Here is a 19,721-nt window from a genome sequence, read left to right as displayed (position 1 = left end):
GGAGACGGCTGTCTGCCCCTCTTATCTACCTCTGTGTGCATCTCAGTCTGTCCAGATTCCCCCTTTTCATTAGGACACGAGTCATACTGAGTTAGGGCTCATTCTAATGACTCGTCTTAACTTGATAACCTGTATAAAGATCCAGTCCCCTTCTGAGTTATTGGAGATTAGGGCTCCAATATATCTTCATTCATTTATTCATTTATTTATTTATTTATCTATTCATTCATTCATTCATTCATTTCTTTTTTTTTTTTCTTTTTTTTTCCATTTTTCTGAAGCTGGAAACAGGGAGAGACAGTCAGACAGACTCCCGCATGCGCCCGACCAGGATCCACCCGGCACGCCCACCAGGGGCGACGCTCTGCCCACCAGGGGGCGATGCTCTGCCCATCCTGGGCGTCGCCATGTTGCGACCAGAGCCACTCTAGCGCCTGGGGCAGAGGCCACAGAACCATCCCCAGCGCCCGGGCCATCTTTGCTCCAATGGAGCCTTGGCTGCGGGAGGGGACGAGAGAGACAGAGAGGAAAGCGTGGCGGAGGGGTGGAGAAGCAAATGGGCGCTTCTCCTGTGTGCCCTGGCCGGGAATCGAACCCGGGTCCTCCGCACGCTAGGCCGACGCTCTACCGCTGAGCCAACCGGCCAGGGCCATTCATTTCTTTAGTGGAACACACTATTCAGCATATCACACCGTCCCTAGAAGACAGTTCTCTGAATTAGGAGTGCCTACAATTCTTCACTCCTCAGGCAGAGAGAAATACAAACCTAAGTTCACATGTAAATAAGCTAGTTTCTAAAAACAGCTGAATCAATGAAGAAATATTTGTTTGTTCCTTGTCCCTTGTGTCCTTCCTACATGCAGTGCTAAAATTTATATATCAGGCACCATACTAAAGCATAGGATAAACGTAACCTGTCTAGTCCCTATAAAGGCGTCCCCAAACTACGGCCCGCAATGCGGCCCCCTGAGGCCATTTATCCAGCCCCCACTGCACTTCTGGAAGGGGCACCTCTTTCATTGGTGGTCAGTGAGAGGACCACTGTATTTGGCAGCCCTCCAATGGTCTGAGGAACAGTGAACTGGCCCCCTGTGTAAAAAGTTTGGAGACCCCTGCTAGGTGTTCTTCCTGCCTCACTTTACACACTGGGCTACTGAGGCACAAGGAGCATTTTTTTTTTTTTTTTTTGTATTTTTTTGAAGCTAGAAACGAGGAGAGACAGACTCCCGCATGTGCGCGACTGGGATCCACCCAGCATGCCCACCAGGGGGCGACGCTCTGCCCCTCCGGGGCGTGGCTCTGTCGCGACCAGAGCCACTCTAGCACCTGGGCAGAGGCCAAGTAGCCATACCCAGCGCCCGGGTCATCTTTGCTCCAATGGAGCCTCAGCTGCGGGAGGGGAAGAGAGAGACAGAGAGGAAGGAGAGGGGGAGGGGTGGAGAAGCAGATGGGCACTTCTCCTGTGTGCCCTGGCTGGGAATCGAACCCAGGACTTCTGCACGCCAGGCCGACGCTCTACCACTGAGCCAACCGGCCAGGGCCAAGGAGCATCTTGAAGCAGCAGTTTTTGTAAAGTCGTGGAGTTCTGGTGAACTAGGGAGCCATGATCAAGCCTGAGCCTCCGGACACCAGAGACCTTGTCTGTAACTGTCTGTGCAGTGTCCCCTGCGTCTGCCTTCCAGCCCTGCTGCACTTTACTACCTCCTTGCCAAGGGAGTTTCTCTAAAGCACTCCTTTTGTAGGGTCACTCGGCTGCTTAAATCTCTTGATGTCTATCTATATAAAATATTTTACTGCTTAACTTTTAAATCTCTTCATAGTCTAGTTCTATTGGGTGGTGGTGTGGGGGGGGGGTTAATGGACCTCAAATGAAGAATGATGAGTAATAGTGAAAGATGAAAGAGAAGCAGCATGCCTGGTATGCATCCCTTTTCCAAGCATCTGGGGTAGCACAGTGAGCAAAGTATACTCTGTCCTGTGAAACTTATTGTACATTCGGGGAGTGTGGCGAGGGAGACAACAAAATGTCAAGTGCTGAAGAAAAGTGAAGCGGGGTGAAGGGACAAGGGGTGGTACACAGCCTACTACCCTTATATAGCAGGTCCGGAGGTCTCTGCAAGTTAACACTGACACAGACCTGAAGAGATAGGTCAGAGTTGGGTGTAAAGGCAGTGAAAAGTCAGATCATGTAAGGCATTGTAGGCCACTGTAAAAATGTCAGTTTTGAATGCAGTGGTTGCTTAATTTTGGTGCTTTATTAAAGGTCACCAGTTTTTGTTTCTTTCTTTTTAAATATAATTGAGTCTGAAGTGCTGCCTGTGGAAGCCAAGGCTGCCAGGATTAGGCGATCACAGAGTGCCATCTAGTGGCTGTTTATCATAAATGTGGGTGAGCCCTCCGGGAAAGAAGTGGGCTCTACAGCTCAGGCATATAAATGAAAAATGTGGGTGCCTGAAAAAAACCTTCCTTTATGAATTATTTGAGAGTGAGTTATAGGCATTGTGCCTCTTTACCTCTAACTACTTTGCATAGTCCCTTAGAGCCACAATATAATTATCAAAATTAGGAAATAGATTTTCTCCCGAGCTGCGGCTGTGGTTGCGGTTCCATTCCATGACCTTTCATTATGAAGAGCTGTTAGTTTGCTGCGGGCCAGGTGTCAGGAACTGTCAATAAGCAAGGAGAGTTAGGGCTCATTCTAATGACTCGTCTTAACTTGATAACCTGTATAAAGATCCAGTCTTCAAATAAAGTCCCTTTCTGTTATTGGAGGTGAATCAAATACTTAAATTAAGATTATTGGAGGTGAATCAAATACTTAAATTAAGATTCGGCCCTGGCCGGTTGGCTCAGTGGTAGAGCGTCAGCCTGGCGTGCAGAAGTCCCGGGTTCAATTTCCGGCCAGGGCACACAGGAGAGGCGCCCATCTGCTTCTCCACCCCTCCCCCTCTCCTTCCTCTCTGTCTCTCTCTTCCCCTCCCGCAGCCGAGGCTACATTGGAGCAAAGATGGCCCAGGTGCTGGGTATGGCTCCTTGGCCTCTGCCCCAGGCGCTAGAGTGGCTCTGGTCACAACAGAGTGACGCCCCGGAGGGGCAGAGCATCGCCCCCTGGTGAGCAGAGCGTCGCCCCCTGGTGGGCGTGCCGGGTGGATCCCGGTCAGGCGCATGCGGGAGTCTGTCTGACTGTCTCCCTGTTTCCAGCTTCAGAAAAATACAAAAAAAAAAAAAATTAAGATTCAAGGAGAGTCTTAATTCTTTGGCTTTGGATTAATGTAGGTATAACTTTAATTATTAAAAAATAGAAGGAAAGGAATATAATAGTCCTCTTCTTATTTGAAGTTTTATTTTCTGCAATTTTACTTACCTTCAGTCAACCATGGTCTAAAAATACTAAATGAGAAATTCCAGAAATAAACAGTTCATACGTTTTAAATTGGGTGCTGTTCTGAGTAGCATGGTCTAATCTCACACCACCCGGCTCGATGCAGCCCAGGACGTGAAGTCGTTCCTTTGTCGAGTGCCCGCTACCTACCCGATTAGTAGCCATCTCGGCTGTCAGGTCAGCAGTTGTGGAATTGCAGCGCCTGTGTTCAGGTCACCTTTATTTTAGGTAATAGTGACCCCAAAACCATTCACATAACTTTTATTACACTATATTGTTATAATCGTTCTACTATTAATCTCACTGTGCCTTATTTATAAATTAAACTTTGTCATAAGTATGTATGTATAGGGAAAAACGTAGTAAGGTTATACATAGGTTTCAATACTATCCACGGTTTCAGGCATCCCTGGGGTTCTTGGAATGTTTCCCCACGGATAAAGGGAACTGCTGTACCTTATTTTTAAATCAACTCTATTGAGGTGTAATTTGCAAACTATATAATGATTTTTTTTTGATTTTTTTTTTTACAGAGACAAAGTAAGAGTCAGAGAGAGGGATAGACAGGGACAGAAAGACAGGAATGGAGAGAGATGAGAAGCATCAATCATCAGTTTTTCGTTGTGACACCTTAGTTGCTCGTTGATTGCTTTCTCATATGTGCCTTGACCGCGGGCCTTCAGCAGACCGAGTGACCCCTTGCTCAAGCCAGTGACCTTGGGTCCAAGCTGGTGAGCTTTGCTCAAACCAGATGAGCCCGCACTCAAGCTGGCCACCTTGGGGTCTTGAACCTGGGTCCTCCGCATCCCAGTCCGACGCTCTATCCACTGCGCCACCACCTGGTCAGGCTAATGAATTCATTTTTATGAGAGTGCAGTTCAGAGTAGTTGGGCAAATGTATGCACCCGTGTGACCAGCGCCCCAGTCCCGGCTAGAACTTTTTCATCAGGACAGGAGCTTCCATGTTAGTGTCGTTGCATTCTGTCTCCCCCTGCGCATCCTGCCCGGGGGCCACACCGGCCATCTGCCCGTGGCGGGGTAGTTTCCCACAGATGGAGTGACACTGTATGGACTCTTCAGTGTCTAGCTTCTTCTGCTTAACATAGTGATTTTGAGATTCGTTTGTGTTGGCCACATGATTAGTAGTTTATTCCTTTTTCTTTCTGGCTACTAATCTATTGCAAGAATAAACCTGTTTGTTGTTCTTTTCCATTGGTAGACATCTTTGGGGGTTTGTGTTTTTTTTTCTCTTCAGGGCCATTATGAACAAAGTTTCTGTAAATTTTTATACAAATATATGAGTGGATATCTCTTTTCTCTTAGGATCAGAATTTCTGGAATGTGATTGAGGTCTGTTCAATTTTTTATGAGAAACTGCCACTTTCCCCAAATGACTGTGTCATTTAACATTACCACCAACAGTGTATGAGAATTTTAGTTATTGCACTTTTGATTTTAGTTTTTAGTTAAATTATTTTTCCTTGAAGACTACTGGAAGTACTTACTGGCTATTTTTATGTCTTCACTGAAGTATCTGATTTTTTTTGCCCATTTATTTTTGGGTTGTTAGTCTTTATAAGAGTTTTTTGGCCCTGGCCGGTTTGCTCAGTGGTAGAGCGTCGGCCTGGCGTGCAGGAGTCCTGGGTTCAATTCCTGGCCAGGGTACACAGGAGAAGCGCCCATCTGCTTCTCCACCCCTTCCCCTCTCCTTCCTCTCTGTCTCTCTCTTCCCCTCCTGCAGCCAAGGCTCCGTTGGAGCCAAAGTTGGCCTGGGCGCTGAGGATGGCTCTTTGGCCTCTGCCTCAGGTGCTAGAATGGTCCTGGTTGCAGCAGAGCAATGCCCCAGATGGGCAGAGCATCGCCCCCAGGTGGGCATGCCGGGTGGATCCTGGTCGGGCACATATGTGGGAGTCTGTCTGACTGCCTCCCCGTTTCCAACTTCAGAAAAATACAAAAAAAAAAAGAGTTTTTTATATTCTGGCTATATGCCCTTTGTCAGATATATGTATTTTATTTTCTATATCCTAAGGGTATGAAGGTCAAACACCATCTTCACCCCCATGCGCACACTCTTGAGAAACCACAGCACTGTGTACTAGACAGTGTGGGCTGTCCCTCACTCACAGGAGTCATGAGCTCTGTTTCCACGTATTTGTTATGGGTTCTCCTGCATTCATATGTCAATGTTTCCCATCCTCTTACTTTTATTTTGTATTAATTTATTTAAATATTGACATTTAGACTGTGGTGGTGCAGTGGATAAAGCGTCGACCTGGAAATGCTGAGGTCGCCGGTTCAAAACCCTGGGCTTGCCTGGTCAAGGCACATATGGGAGTTGATGCTTCCAGCTCCTCCCTCCTTCTCTCTCTGTCTCTCTCCCTTTCTCTCTCTTCTCTCAAAAAATGAATGAAAAAAATTTATTGACATTTAAATTATCTCCAATTTTATAGTGTTACAACTAGAGCTAAAAAATATTATTGAGCATGCTTTTATTCATATTTTGCTTTTATCCAAATATTTCTATGGGATAGATTTTTAGTAATAGAATTTCTGGTCAGTATTTACACCTATTTAATATCTTACCTTTTTATCCAAATTGCAAACTGTCCTCAAAATATTAAACTGTTTTAGTCATACTGTGGTTATAAGTACTTACTAATAGTGTTAGCATTTTCTATATTGTTTTTAATTTTGGTCAAATGTTAGGAGGGAAATGGCCTCAATTTCTCATTTCCTTTATTATAGAGCTTTTTAATCTCTTTATTGGCCCTTCTTTTTTTTTTCCTTTTTTCCTTAAGTGAGAAGCGGGGAGTCGGAGAAACAGACTCCCACTTGGGATCCACTGACTGGGATCCACTTGGCAAGCCCCCTTTGGAGTGATGCTCTGCTTACCTGGGGCTGTTGCTCTGTTGCTCAGCAACTGAGCTACTTTAACGCAAGAAGGGAGGCCATGGAGCCATCCTCAGTACCTTGGGTCAAATTGCTCCAATTGAGCCATGGCTGCAGGAGGGGAAGAGGAAGAGGGATGGAAGAGGGGGAGGGGTGGAGAAGCAGATGGTCTCTTCTCCTGTGTGCCCTGACTGGGAATCGAACCTGGGACCTCCATATGCTAGGTGGATACTCTACCACTGAACAACTGGCCAGGGCCTCCTCTAGGGCATTTTAATACAGTTAAAATAACCACCTCTAAGGTGAGGACTTTAACTTTGACCAGAAGTTTTAAAAGTTTTTAGATCTGAATTCTGAGCACTAACGCAGACTGAGGAATTTTTTAAAGGCCTCTGATGCCATGCCTCATGCTGTTAATATGTTAGTGCTGTTCCTCTGGCCGGGGAAACTGGCCCAAGTGATGGGAGGTCGCTGCAGGAGCGACCTGCTGCAGCAGTGGCGGCCAGCAGGGGGCGCGTCTCCAAGGCTGAAGCCCGGGCCATCAGCACGGGGCCCGTCTCCAAGGCTGAAGCCCGGGCCATCAGCAAGGGGCGCTGTCTCCAAGGCTGAAGCCCCGGGCCATCAGCACAGGCACGTCTCCAAGGCTGAAGCCCCGGGCCATCAGCACGGGCACGTCTCCAAGGCTGAAGCCCTGGGCCACCAGCACGGGCACGTCTCCAAGGCTGAAGCCCCGGGCCATCAGCACGGGGCACGTCTCCAAGGCTGAAGCCCCGGGCCATCAGCACGGGCACATCTCCAAGGCTGAAGCCCCGGGCCATCAGCACGGGCACGTCTCCAAGGCTGAAGCCCCGGGCCATTTGGTGGAGCCAGAACGATGAGATGGAGAGTAGATGGCAGGCCCTAGGAGAAACATAAAAGTGAAGTCAAGAAAGCATTTCTTTTCATCAAATCAGTAGATAAAATGAAACCTTGATGTAAGTAAACATTTGAATGCCTGCAAGATGTTAGTCGGTATGTAAAACTAAAATAATACAATGTAGTTCATGTCCTCATGGAAATTATAGCACAGTTTTAGGTTGGTGATGGCAAATAAAATTTAATGTTAAGTTGTATTCTGCCTAATGACTAAATCTGACTGATCAGAGATGTCAAAGAAACACTCCATTCTTGAGCAAATATTTACTTTATAGTAAATCTCTGTTTTGGTGGTTTACATAAGTGGAAATCATAATTATACCTTTACTAGATTTTCAAAAGCCACAGGAAAATCATTAATCATTTATTTCCATGTCAAGAAAGTGAGTTTAATGTTTTTTTTAATGTTTGTTTGGGTATCTCATTTTTTTAGTGTTTGAAGTTGTAGATATAAAGTGGCTTAGTGGATAGAGTGTCTGCTCAGCATATGGCCGTCCAGAGTTCGATTCCCAGTTAGTGCACAAAAGAGAAGCAATCATTTACTTCACTTCCCCTCCCTCTCCGCCCTTCTCTCCCTCCTTCCCTCCCACAGTTAGTGGCTCTGTTGGTTCGAGCCTCCCGGTGCTGAGGGTGCTGAGGAGAGTTTGTTGGTCTGAGTGGAGCAGGGTCAGGCACTAAAAATAGCTCCGTTGAGCATCTGCCCCAGATAGGGTAGATCCTGGTTGGGTACATGAGGAGTCTGTCTCACTATCTCCCCTCCTCTTGCTTAAAAAAAAAAAAATGTCCAAGGCATTCCTTTGTTCACAGTAGTTTCATTATAAAACAAAATAATTTCTTTCTAAATTTTCTATGTTTAGCATGTTATTTTTATAAATAGGGAGAATATTTCTGTTATCTGGTAGTCTGACTTCAGGGAAATAATCCTGAATACAGAATAAACACTGTCCAAAAATGTGTAATGCTTTATTTTTAGTAGTGAAAAAGTAGAAACAGGTTAAATGTCCAGCTGAACAGAATGTGCCAAATAAATGATGATACTTCTGAGGGAAATACATAAGTTAAGAGATTGCATAGAAATGAGGGTAAAGTTTACAAGGTAGTAGGAAAGCAGAATACAAAATCTTATATAGCATGTAATTACAAATATTTTTTTAATAAAAACAGCAAAATAACGAAAATCTAATATTTTATTAGCAGTTATGTTTGGATATTATTCAAGTACTTTTTCTTTTTGTGCTTTTATATACAGGATGGGGCAAAAGTAGGTTTATAGTTGTTTGTATGGAAAATAATACAATAATTAATAATAATATAAGAATAAACTATTTTGCATACTCACAACTGCAAGCCTACTTTTGCCCCACCCTGTATTTTTCCAGGTTTATTTAATCATGTACTTTTTTAAAGTGGTAATAGCTAATATGAGATAGAGTGATAGCTAATGTTTTTCTAGACTGCCATTAGATAATATTCGGTTGATATTATCTGTTAATTGAGGGGGACATGTTGACAATAATAAAGTCCTCTTTGGATTGAATGTGTTTGTATTATTTCTTAGGTCTGAAACTCAGCACCGAGGCTCTGCGCCCCACTCTGAGAGTGACCCCCCGGAACAGGAAGAGGAGATTCTGGGGTCTGATGACGATGAGCAGGAGGACCCCAATGATTACTGTAAAGGTAGGGCTTTCTGTCAGGAGAGACGAAGGCAGGCGTGACCCGTGTATTTGCAGTTTCTCATGTAACTGTTGCCATTTGTGTTTACATATTTATCTTAGAAAATTTCAGAAATATATTAAACAAAAAGAAAATAAAAGCCATCTTTAATGCTATCATCCAGAAGTAACTAGTGGTAAGATTTGGTATGTAGACTTTGGCACAATACCTTTTTACTGTTTCTCATAGTGACAATTGCTGAGAAAAGTTAGACTGGAGTTATAGATACTTAGACTGTCCTAAGATTGTCTGATAGCTTTTGTGTTTCTTTATAGACTTGCTAGTATTCTTCCGTAGGAACTTAGAACAGAATGTATCTTAGTATCTGGGAGGGCCTAGTTCTTATTCTCAGCAGGCAAAGATAGAGAATAGCTTGATTCCTGCCACTGTTGGAAGCCTTTTCACGCCTTCTTGGGTTTTGTTGTGTTGTGTTTTAGAGAAGCAGATCCTGTTTGTTTGGTTTTTAAGTAGCTATTGGTTGTTCTACAAAGCACCACTTGCTCCCTTTATATCATTAATCTTATTTTCTAAGCCTTTTTTTTGTAACATGAGCTCGGTACTGTATGACTGACTTGACTTAAGTTTTTTCTCTGTTGAATTGATACTATAGAAGAAACCATTTTTATTTGTTGAATTGAAACATACATAGGTGTTGAAAAGTGGGGTGTGAGATACCTTTTCATACTACTTACGTGACTGTTTTCCTCCTGTTATCTCTTCCAGGAGGTTATCATCTTGTAAAAATCGGGGATCTATTCAATGGGAGATACCATGTGATCCGAAAGTTGGGCTGGGGACACTTCTCAACAGTGTGGTTATCCTGGGACATTCAGTAAGTTTGTGGTCCTGCCAAAAAAATAAATAAAAAATTAAGTGATGGCTAAATGTTTTTTGTCTGATTTTTCCAGAGCTGATTGGCTTCAGTCTGACTATAAACTGATTTCTTGATCAGAATTTTGTTGTTGATAAGTTCTGTGTTCTTGGGCAAATGACTTTCCTCTAGTGAAGATGACTTTGGAGACAAAAGATTAATTAATTTAGTATCAGTAAGGCCCTATCAACTCCCAAATTCAAAACATTAACATTATTTAGTGAAGAAAATAGAGAAAAAAAATATTCAATGGAAATAATAGAAATATATATAAATGCTTAGTTTTTCTCACCAGAGTACACAGTTAAATTTTTAGATGATGTCCTAGACCAGAGAGTTTCAACCTTGTTCATCTCATGGCCCGCGTAAACTAATTACTAAAATTCTGCAGCACACCAAAAAAAAAAAATCTATATTTTGCCAATCTGACAAAAAAAAAAGTATAATTTTGATTGGTTTACAAAAAGAAAATAATAATAGTAATAGTAATTACCAACCCTTTTTCTCCAAAGTCATATTTTTAAAAATCAGGTGTGCCTGTGTTTTTATATAAAAATCTCTGGTACCAAGAATTAACCAATCAGAAAACCTTATGTGGTGTGACCAATAAGATACAGTTCTATTATATGACATGTATATTTATGGTTCAAGACAGCTAAAGTAAGGGAAGGCATTTAGTCTTCACTGTCTGCATTTGTTTCTTAGGGGGAAGAAGTTTGTAGCCATGAAAGTAGTAAAAAGTGCTGAACATTATACTGAAACAGCACTAGATGAAATCCGGCTGCTGAAATCAGTGAGTATTACTAGATCATTTGTGTGAACTGCAAAGCATTAAATAAATAAGTTTTTATGAAGTCTGAATTCTTTAGCATGGCTGATATTTACTATAAAATTCCAATATTTTTTTTTCCCCCAGCAAATAAAGGAAGAATTTATTGTCCACGCAGAAAGAAAGTTATAGGAAAGGGGGACCTTGGAGACAGGTCAAGGGGTTAGCTCAGGACGAACTGTCACTGCCCACTCCTCCCCTGGTTGCATGTGTGGTGGAGTCCCCTAGAGCTTAGGAGAAAGAGGGGCAAGGAGAACGTGCCTGGGGGAAGGAGAGGAGGAGAGGGGACGAAAAGGCACAGGCTACTCCCAGAACGGAGAGCCCTGCCCAGTATCTTTAAGGAAGTATTTAAGGAAGTAGAGGAAAACAACATTGATGCATTCTGTGCATGTGGTAGGCTAGGCATCCGATGGACTGTGCCCTCCTGGGAATTTCTCCTACATACACATCGGGAAGGCTTTCAAATAAAAATGTTAATTGAGCATGCTTTATATGTCAGATAGCACAAAGAATGTTTTTCTTTCCTGCTGTGGTTTAAAGGAAAGTTGTGCTAATAAATATGTAATATTTATTTTATGTTTTAAAATGTTATAAAAAACATTGTATTTATTAATTTCTTTATACCTGAAACTTAAGTACATTTATCGGAAAGTTATTTACAGGTTTACTATAAATTAGGAAGATTCCAGTGGAGTAAAAGAAGCTTCAAGTCAGAGTTAGAAAACCTGGGTTTTAATATCAGCTCTATCCCAATATATCTTCCAACTCATCATTTTTTTTTTTAAGTGAGAGGAGGGGAGACAAGACTCCTGCATGCACCCCAATAGGGATCCATTCAGCAAGCCCCAGTGGGCAGTGTTGTGCCCATCTAGGAATGTTGCTTGGCAACCAAGCTACTTTTAGTGCCTAACGCAGAGGCTTCATGGAGCCATCCTCAGCACCTGGGGCCAACTTGCTTGAATCAGTTGAGCCATGGCCGTAGAAGGGGAAATAGGGGGAGGGTGGAGAAGCAGATGGTCACTTCTCCTGTGTGCCCTGACAGCAAATGGGAATCATACCCCTGGACAGACACACATTGGGCTGATGCTCTATGACTGAGCCAACTGGCCAGGGCCATCGTTTTATTTCTTCTGAGCCTTAGCTTTTTCATTTGTAAGGTGACAGTGTTAGACCAGAAAAGCTATAAGGAAGTACTTTTCAAAGTGCCAGTCTGGATGTGAGGGCGATCTGGCTGTGACATCTGTCACCCCATTGATCGCCAGGGTTGATTCGGCTGATCTGGCTGGCTAGGCGGGTGTCCCCTTCTTCACCACTCCATGTGCGTCCCTCCCGAAGCTGTGTGCTCGGTTGAAGAGAACGACCTTCCCGCTAGAGGAGAGGACCGTTCTTCGGTCAAGGGTATACGAGTAGCTGCGCTCCCCTGCTAGAACCTCCAAACAAGTCTCAAAGTGCCAGTCTGTGAAGAAGTAGCTTGTGCCAAAAAGTATATTCATATACTGCTTCCTTCATTAGAAAGTTTTCCTATAAAAAAAAACAACAGCTGAAAAAACTTAAGTGGTTAGTGCTGTGGTTGGTTTGCATCCTGCAGAAGCTCTTTAATTTCTCATGACCTGGTTACCAACAGTTAACTTGGGAACCATAGTTCGAGTGGCTGAATGGTTGATATAGAACAGTAATCTTTGTCGGATGCATGTCCTTGAACTGTTTTAAGTTCTTTGCCTATTTGAGCTATTACATTTTTAATGTTTTTCTCATAGATTTGTAGGAGCTTTTCCTTGAGTTTTCTTTTGTTAGGTTTGCTGCAGGTATCCATTTGGTTTTACATCAGTGCTTTCTCTTTTACTAAATACTGTGTCCTCCACTACAGGTTCGCAATTCAGACCCCAACGATCCAAACAGAGAAATGGTGGTTCAACTGCTAGACGACTTTAAAATATCAGGAGTGAATGGAACACGTATCCTTTTAAGAACATATTTGAAAATAAATCATGAATTAATGTTTTCTCCCCAAAAAGGAACCAGATTTGTATAAACAGCATTGCTCTCTTTTCTTCAAGACAAACTATAATCAGATTACTTTCCTCTGTCAAGTAATTTGGCTTGTCTAAATGTCAAGGGGCTGTCACCTGTGTTTTCGTCTAGAGTTTTACGCTTCCAGGTCTTTCGTTAAGTCTTTAATTCATTTGAGTTGATTTGGGGGTATAGTGTAACATAGTAGGCCAGATAGTGGGGCTTTTGTTTTATGTTGTTGTTGTTGTTTGTATTTTTCTGAAGTGAGAAGCGGGGAGGCAGAGAGACAGACTCCCACATGCTGGACTGGGATCTACCCGGCAAGCCCACTGGGGTCGATGCTCTGCCCATCTGGGGCAGTGGTTGGTAAACTGCGGCTCGCGAGCCACATGCGACTCTTTGGCCCCTTGAGTGTGACTCTTCCACAAAATACCACGTGCGGGCACTACCTCAATAAGGACTGTACCTACCTATATATTTATAGTTTAAGTTTAAAATTTGGCTCTCAAAAGAAATTTCAATTGCTGTGCTGTTGATATCTGGCTCTGTTGACTAATGAGTTTGCCGACCTCTGATCTGGGGCATTGCTCCTATGCAACCAGAGCCATTCTAGCACCTGAGGCAGAGGCCATGGAGCCATCCTCAGTGCCCAGGCCAACTTTGACCCAGTGGAGCCTTGGCTGTGGGAGGGGAAGAGAGAGATAGAGAGAGAGGAGGGTGGAGGGGTGGAGAAGCAGATGGGCGCTTCTGTGTGCCCTGGCCAGAAATCAAACCCGGGACTTCCACACACCAGGCCAATGCTCTACCGCTGAGCCAACCAGCCAGAGCCAAGAGTGGGTCCTTTGTACATGGCTGTCCAGGTTTCTCAACGCCATACATTGAAGATACTGCCCTCTCCCCACTGTACAATCTTGGCTCTTCTTTCGTAGATTAATTGACCATATATGTATAGGCTGGATTTGGCCTCTGAGTATGACGTGAATTTTTCCAGTCTTGGAGAACACACACTGTCGGTGCCCCGTGGGAATGCTGGGGACTGTTCAAGCCTTGCAGGCAGCGTTCGTCTGCCTTGGGTAGTTCCCTCATGTTCCTGTGTTGATTACTACACCGCTAAGTACATGAGGGGCCCTCTGTGGGTTTCCCGCGTTGTTTCTGCAGCTCTCCTCGGGCCTTGTTCTGTGACCTGCACTGCCTTAGTCTCTCAAGACTTTCAACTCCATGTTTAACATAGTCTGTCTGGACTGGAAAGTCTCGGGTTGTAAGATGGGACAGTCTAGGCTTCAGCTCATTTATTTCCCTTCTCTCAGGGATCACTACTTCATTGCTTCATGTCCAGGGTCTTAAAATCTGTTGTTCTCTATGTTATCTGCTCTTGTAGTTATTTCAAGCAAGAGGGTAAATCCAGTTTCCATACCTCCACCTTGGCTGAAGCAGAAGTTCCTAGTTTTTGTTTGTTTGTTTTTGATTTTTTTTTTATTAAATATAATGCAGTGACATTGATAAATCAGGGTACATATGTTGAGAGAAAACATCTGCAGATTATTTTGACATTTGATTGTGCTGTATACTCCTCACCCAAAGTCAAATTATCTTCTGTCACCTTCTATCTGGTTTTCTTTGTGCCCCTCCCCTCCCCCACCCCTCTCCCACCCCTCTCCTTCCTCGACCCCTCCACCCTCCCCCACCCCTCCACCCTCCGTTGCCATCACATTCTTGTTCATGTCTGAGTCTCATTTTTATGTCCCATCTATGTATGGATTCATATAGTTCTTAGTTTTTTCTGATTTACTTATTTCACTCCGTATAATGTTATCAAGGTCTATCCATGTTATTGTAAATGCTCCTATGTCATCATTTCTTATGGCTGAGTAGTATTCCATAGTATATATGTACCAAAGCTTTTAATCCACTCGTCCTCTGATGGACACTTGTGCTGTTTCCAGATCTTCGCTATTGTGAACAATGCTGCCATAAACATGGGGGTGCATTTCTCCTTTTGGAGTCGTTCTATGGTGTCCTTGGGGTATATTCCTAAAAGTGGGATAGCTGGGCCAAAAGGCAGTTCGATTTTCAGTTTTTTGAGGAATCTCCATACTGTTTTCCACAGAGGCTGCACCAGTCTGCATTCCCACCAGCAGTGCAGGAGGGTTCCCTTTTCTCCCCATCCTCGCCAGCACTTATTTTGTGTTTTGTTGATGAGCGCCATTCTGGCTGGTGTGAGGTGATATCTCATTGTAGTTTTAATTTGCATTTCTCTAATGATTAGTGATGTTGAGCATTTTTTCATATGCCTATTGGCCATCTGTATGTCCTCTTTGGAGAAGTGTCTATTCATTTCTTTTTCCCATTTTTTGATTGGATTGTTTGTCTTCCTGGTGTTGAGATTTACAAGTTCTTTATAAATTTTGGTTATTAACCCCTTATCAGACATATTGTCAAATATGTTCTCCCATTGTGTAGTTTGTCTCTTTATTGTATTCTTATTGTCTTTAGCTGTGCAAAAGCTTTTTAGTTTGATATAGTCCCATTTGTTTATCCTGTCTTGTATTTCACTTCCCGGTTGAGATAAATCGGCAAATATATTGCTCCAAGAGATGTCGGAGAGCTTACTGCCTATGTTTTCTTCTAAGATGCTTATGGTTTCACGGCTTACATTTAAGTCTTTTATCCATTTTGAGTTTATTTTTGTGAGTGTGTAAGCTGGTCATCTAGTTTCATTTTTTTGCAGGTAGCTGACCAGTTTTCCCAACACCATTTGTTAAAGAGGCTGTCTTGACTCCATTGTATTTCCTTACCTCCTTTGTCAAATATCAGTTGTCCATAGAGCTGTGGGTTTATTTCTGGGTTCTCTGTTCTGTTCCATTGTTCTATATGCCTGTTCTTATGCCAATACCAGGCTGTTTTGAATACAATGGCCTTGTAGTATAACTTGATATAGGAAGTGTGATACCTCCCACTTTATTCTTTTTTAAGATTGCTGAGGCTATTCGTGTTCTTTTTAGGTTCCATATAAATTTTTGTAATATGTGATCTATATCTTTGAAGTATGTCATTGGTATTTTAATTGGTATTGCATTGAATTTATAGATTGCTTTGGGTAATATAGACATTTTAATGATGTTTATTCTTCCTAACCATGAGCACAGTATATGCTTCCACTTGTTTGTATCTTCCTTGATTTCTTTTATCAATGCTTTGTAATTTGCCGAGTACAAGTCTTTATTCTCCTTGGTTATGCTTACTCCTAAGTACTTTATTTTTTTGGTTGTAATAGTGAAGGGGATTGTTTCCTTAATTTCTCTTTCTGACTGTTCATTGTTGGCGTATAAAAATGCCTCTGATTTCTGAGTATTGATTTTATATCCTGCCACTTTGCTGAATTCATTTATCAGGTCCAGTAGTTTTTTGACTGAGACTTTAGGGTTTTCTATATACAATATCTTATCATCTGCAAATAATGATAGTTTTACTTCTTTTTTTCCAACTTGAATGCCTTTATTTCTTCTTGTCTGATTGCTGTGGCTAGGATTTCCAGGACTATGTTAAATAAGAGTGGCGAAAGGGGGCACCCCTGCCTTGTTCCTGATCTTAAGGGGATTGCTTTTAATTTTTGCCCATTGAGTATGATGTTGGCTGTGGGTTTCTCATAGATGGCTTTTATCATGTTAAGGTATGTTCCCTGTATTCCCACTTTGCTGAGAGTTTTGATCATGAATGGGTGCTGGATTTTATCAAATGCTTTTTCTGCATCTATTGAAATTATCATATGGTTTTTCTCCTTTTTGTTTGTATGATGAATCACATTGATTGATTTACGAATATTGTACCAGCCTTGCCTCCACAGAATAAATCCCACTTGATCATGGTGTATGATTTTTTTCCATATATTGTTGGATCCGGTTTGCTAATATTTTGTTGAGGATTTTAGCATCTATATTCATCGGAGATATTGGCCTATAATTTTCTTTCTTTGTGTTGTCTTTGCCTGGTTTTGGAATCAGAATTATGCTCGCCTCATAAAAGGAGCTTGGAAGTCTTCCTTCCTCTTGAATTTTTTGAAATAGTTTGAGAAGGATAGGAGTTAGTTCTACTTTGAATATTTGGTAGAATTCAGTTGTGAAGCCATCAGGCCCCGGACTTTTCTTTGTTGGGAGTTTTTTATAACTGTTTCGATCTCATTTGGTGTAATCTCTCTGTTTAGGTTTTCTGATTCTTCCAGATTGATTTTTGGAAGATTGTATGTTTCAAGGAATTTGTCCATTTCATCTAGGTTGTCTAGTTTTTTGGCATACAGTTCTCCATAGTATTTTCTCACAATATTTTGTATTTCTGTTGTGTCAGTTGTTATTTCTCCACTCTCATTTCTAATTTTATTTGAGTCCTCTCTCTCTTTTTCTTGGTGATTCTAGTTAAAGGTTCATCAATCTTGATTACCTTTTCAAAGAACCAGCTCCTAGTTTCATTGATCCTCTGTATTGTTTCTTTAGCCTCTATGTCATTTATTTCTGCTCTGATCTTTATTATTTCCTTCCTTCTACTACATTTGGGCTTTACTTGCTGTTCTTTTTCTAGTTCTTTTAGATGCAGGGTTAGGTTGTTTATTTGAGCTTTTTCTAACTTCTTAAAGTGTGCCTGTAGTGCTATGAACTTCCCTCTCAGTACTGCTTTTGCTGTGTCCCATAAATTTTGAGTTGTTATATGCTCATTGTCATTTGTTTCTAGGAATTTTTTTATTTCTTCTTTGATCTCATTCTTAATCTATTCATTATTTAATAACCTGCTATTTAGTTTCCATGTGTTTGAGAATTTTTTAGCTTTTCTGTTGTGGTTCATTTCTAGTTTCATGCTGTTGTAATCGGAGAAAATGCTTGATATGATTTCAATCTTCTTAAATTTGTTGAGACCACTTTTGTGCCCTAACATGTGGTCTATCCTAGAGAATGTACTATGAGCACTTGAAAAGAATGTATATTCTGCTGCTTTAGGGTGAAAGGTTCTGAAGATATCTATTAAATAGAGTTCATCTAGTGTGTCCAATAAGTCTGCTGTTTCTTTGTTAATTTTCTTTCTTGAGGATCTATCTAGTGATGTTAGTGGGGTATTGAAATCTCCTACTATTATAGTATTGCTGTTGATCTCGCACTTTAAATCCATCAAAGTCTGCTTTATATATTTAGGTGCTTCTATATTAGGTGCATAGATATTTATAATAGTTATATCTTCCTGTTGGATTACTCCCTTTATCATTATGTAGTGGCCTTCTTTATCTCTTACTATATCCTTTGTTTTAAAGTCCAATTTGTCTGATACAAGTATTGCTACCCCAGCTTTTTTTTCTTTTCTTTTCCTTTTTTTTTTATATTTTTCTGAAGCTGGAAACGGGGTGAGACAGTCAGACAGACTCCCGCATGTGCCCGACCGGGATCCACCCGGCACGCCCACCAGGGGGCGATGCTCTGCCCCTCCGGGGCATCGCTCTGTTGCGACCAGAGCCACTCCAGCTCCTGGGCAGAGGCCAAGGAGCCATTCCCAGCGCCCGGGCCATCTTCGCTCCAATGGAGCCTCGGCTGTGGGAGGGGAAGAGAGGACAGAGAGGAAGGAGAGGGGGAGGGGTGGAGAAGCAGATGGGCGCTTCTCCTGTGTGCCCTGGCTGGGAATCGAACCTGAGACTTCTGCACGCCAGGCCAACACTCTACCACTGAGCCAACCGGTCAGGGCCCCAGCTTTTTTTTCATTTCCATTTGCATGAAATGTTTTTTTTGCATCCTTTTACCTTCAATCTATGTGTATCCTTTGTTCTAAGGTGTGTCTCTTGTAGACAGCATATGTACGGGTCCTGTTTTCTTATTCACACAGCTACCCTGTGTCTTTTGATTGGATCATTTAATCCATTTACATTTAAGGTTATTATTGATATGTAGTTGTTTATTGCCATTTTCTTCTTTAAAGCTGTATTCCTTTTTTGCTATATTCTTTTCCCACTTTGATCTGTTTACAACAGGCCCCTTAACATTTCCTGCAGCATTGTTTTGGTTGTAATGAATTCCTTGAGTTGTTTTTTGTCTGGGAAGCTTTTAGTTCTCCTTCGATTTTAAATGATAGCCTTGCTGGATAAAGTAGTCTTGGTTGTAGGTTCTTGTTCTGCATTTGAATATTTCTTGCCATTCCCTTCTGGCCTCAAGTGTTTCTGTTGAGAAGTCGAATATCATCCTTATGGGGGCTCCTTTGTAGGTGATAGCTTTTTTTTCTCTTGCAGCTTTTAATATTTTCTCTTTATCGCTTAGCTTTGGTATTTTAATTATGATGCATCTTGGTGTAGGTTTCTTTGGGTTTCTCTTTAATGGAGTCCTCTGTGCTTCTTGAACTGGTGAGAGTTTCTCCTGTATTAATTTAGGGAAGTTTTTAGCTATGATATGATTGAACAAAGTCTCTATCCCTTGTTCTTTTTCTTCTTCTTCAGGAACCCCTATGATGCGGATGTTATTTCTCTTCATGTTGTCACAGAGCTCTCCAAGAGTTTCCTCAGACTTTTTGAGTCTTTTCTTTTTTCTTCTCTGCTTTCATGCCTTCATTCCAGTTGTCCTCCAACTCTCTGATTCGATCCTCAGCTCTATCTATCCTGTTTTTAATTCCTTTCATTGTGGTCTTTATTTCTGATATTGTATTTGTCATCTCCAACTGATTCTTTTTTATACTTGCTATTTCTTTATTTAGGTGTTCATAATGACCATCCATTGTTGTTCTAAGATCCCTAAGCATCCTTACAATCATTATTTTGAACTCCGCATCTAGAAGTTTATTTCCATATCACTCAGTTCATCTCCTGAAAGTTTCTCTTGTGGTTTCATTTGGATTGCACTTTTTTTTCTTCTCTTGTCTGTGTTTTGTTTGTAGAGTTGGTTGAGTCTAGGCTTGGTGTTGTCTGCCTCCAGTTTTCAGTTGTGTTATTTCTAGGTCTTCTTGGGTTGGTATCAGCTATTATTTGTAATCCACTTTCGGATTTGGGCAGCTTTGAAGTCTTGATTTGTTTGTTTTCTTAACAGGTGATAGTCTTGTTTACTGATCTCAGCAGGGAGTTCCTTGAAACTGTATCCAGGAATGCTGTGGGTGTA

General features: G+C 42.0%; 1 protein-coding gene across 1 annotated transcript in view; it reads left to right on the top strand.

Annotated features, from left to right (window-relative positions):
• Positions 1 to 19,721, top strand: part of SRPK1 (SRSF protein kinase 1) — a 52,092-nt gene that overhangs the window by 9,801 nt on the left and 22,570 nt on the right. The window contains 4 exon segments of the mRNA XM_066235666.1: positions 8,745 to 8,863; positions 9,623 to 9,731; positions 10,476 to 10,563; positions 12,467 to 12,554. Coding sequence (XP_066091763.1) covers positions 8,745 to 8,863; positions 9,623 to 9,731; positions 10,476 to 10,563; positions 12,467 to 12,554 — 404 coding nt within the window.

Source organism: Saccopteryx bilineata, chromosome 1 (assembly GCF_036850765.1).
Source record: "Saccopteryx bilineata isolate mSacBil1 chromosome 1, mSacBil1_pri_phased_curated, whole genome shotgun sequence".
Classification (NCBI taxonomy): Eukaryota; Metazoa; Chordata; class Mammalia; order Chiroptera; family Emballonuridae; genus Saccopteryx; species Saccopteryx bilineata.
The sequence above is the reverse complement of the archived record's forward strand: the minus strand, read 5'-3'. Positions and strand labels throughout refer to the sequence as shown.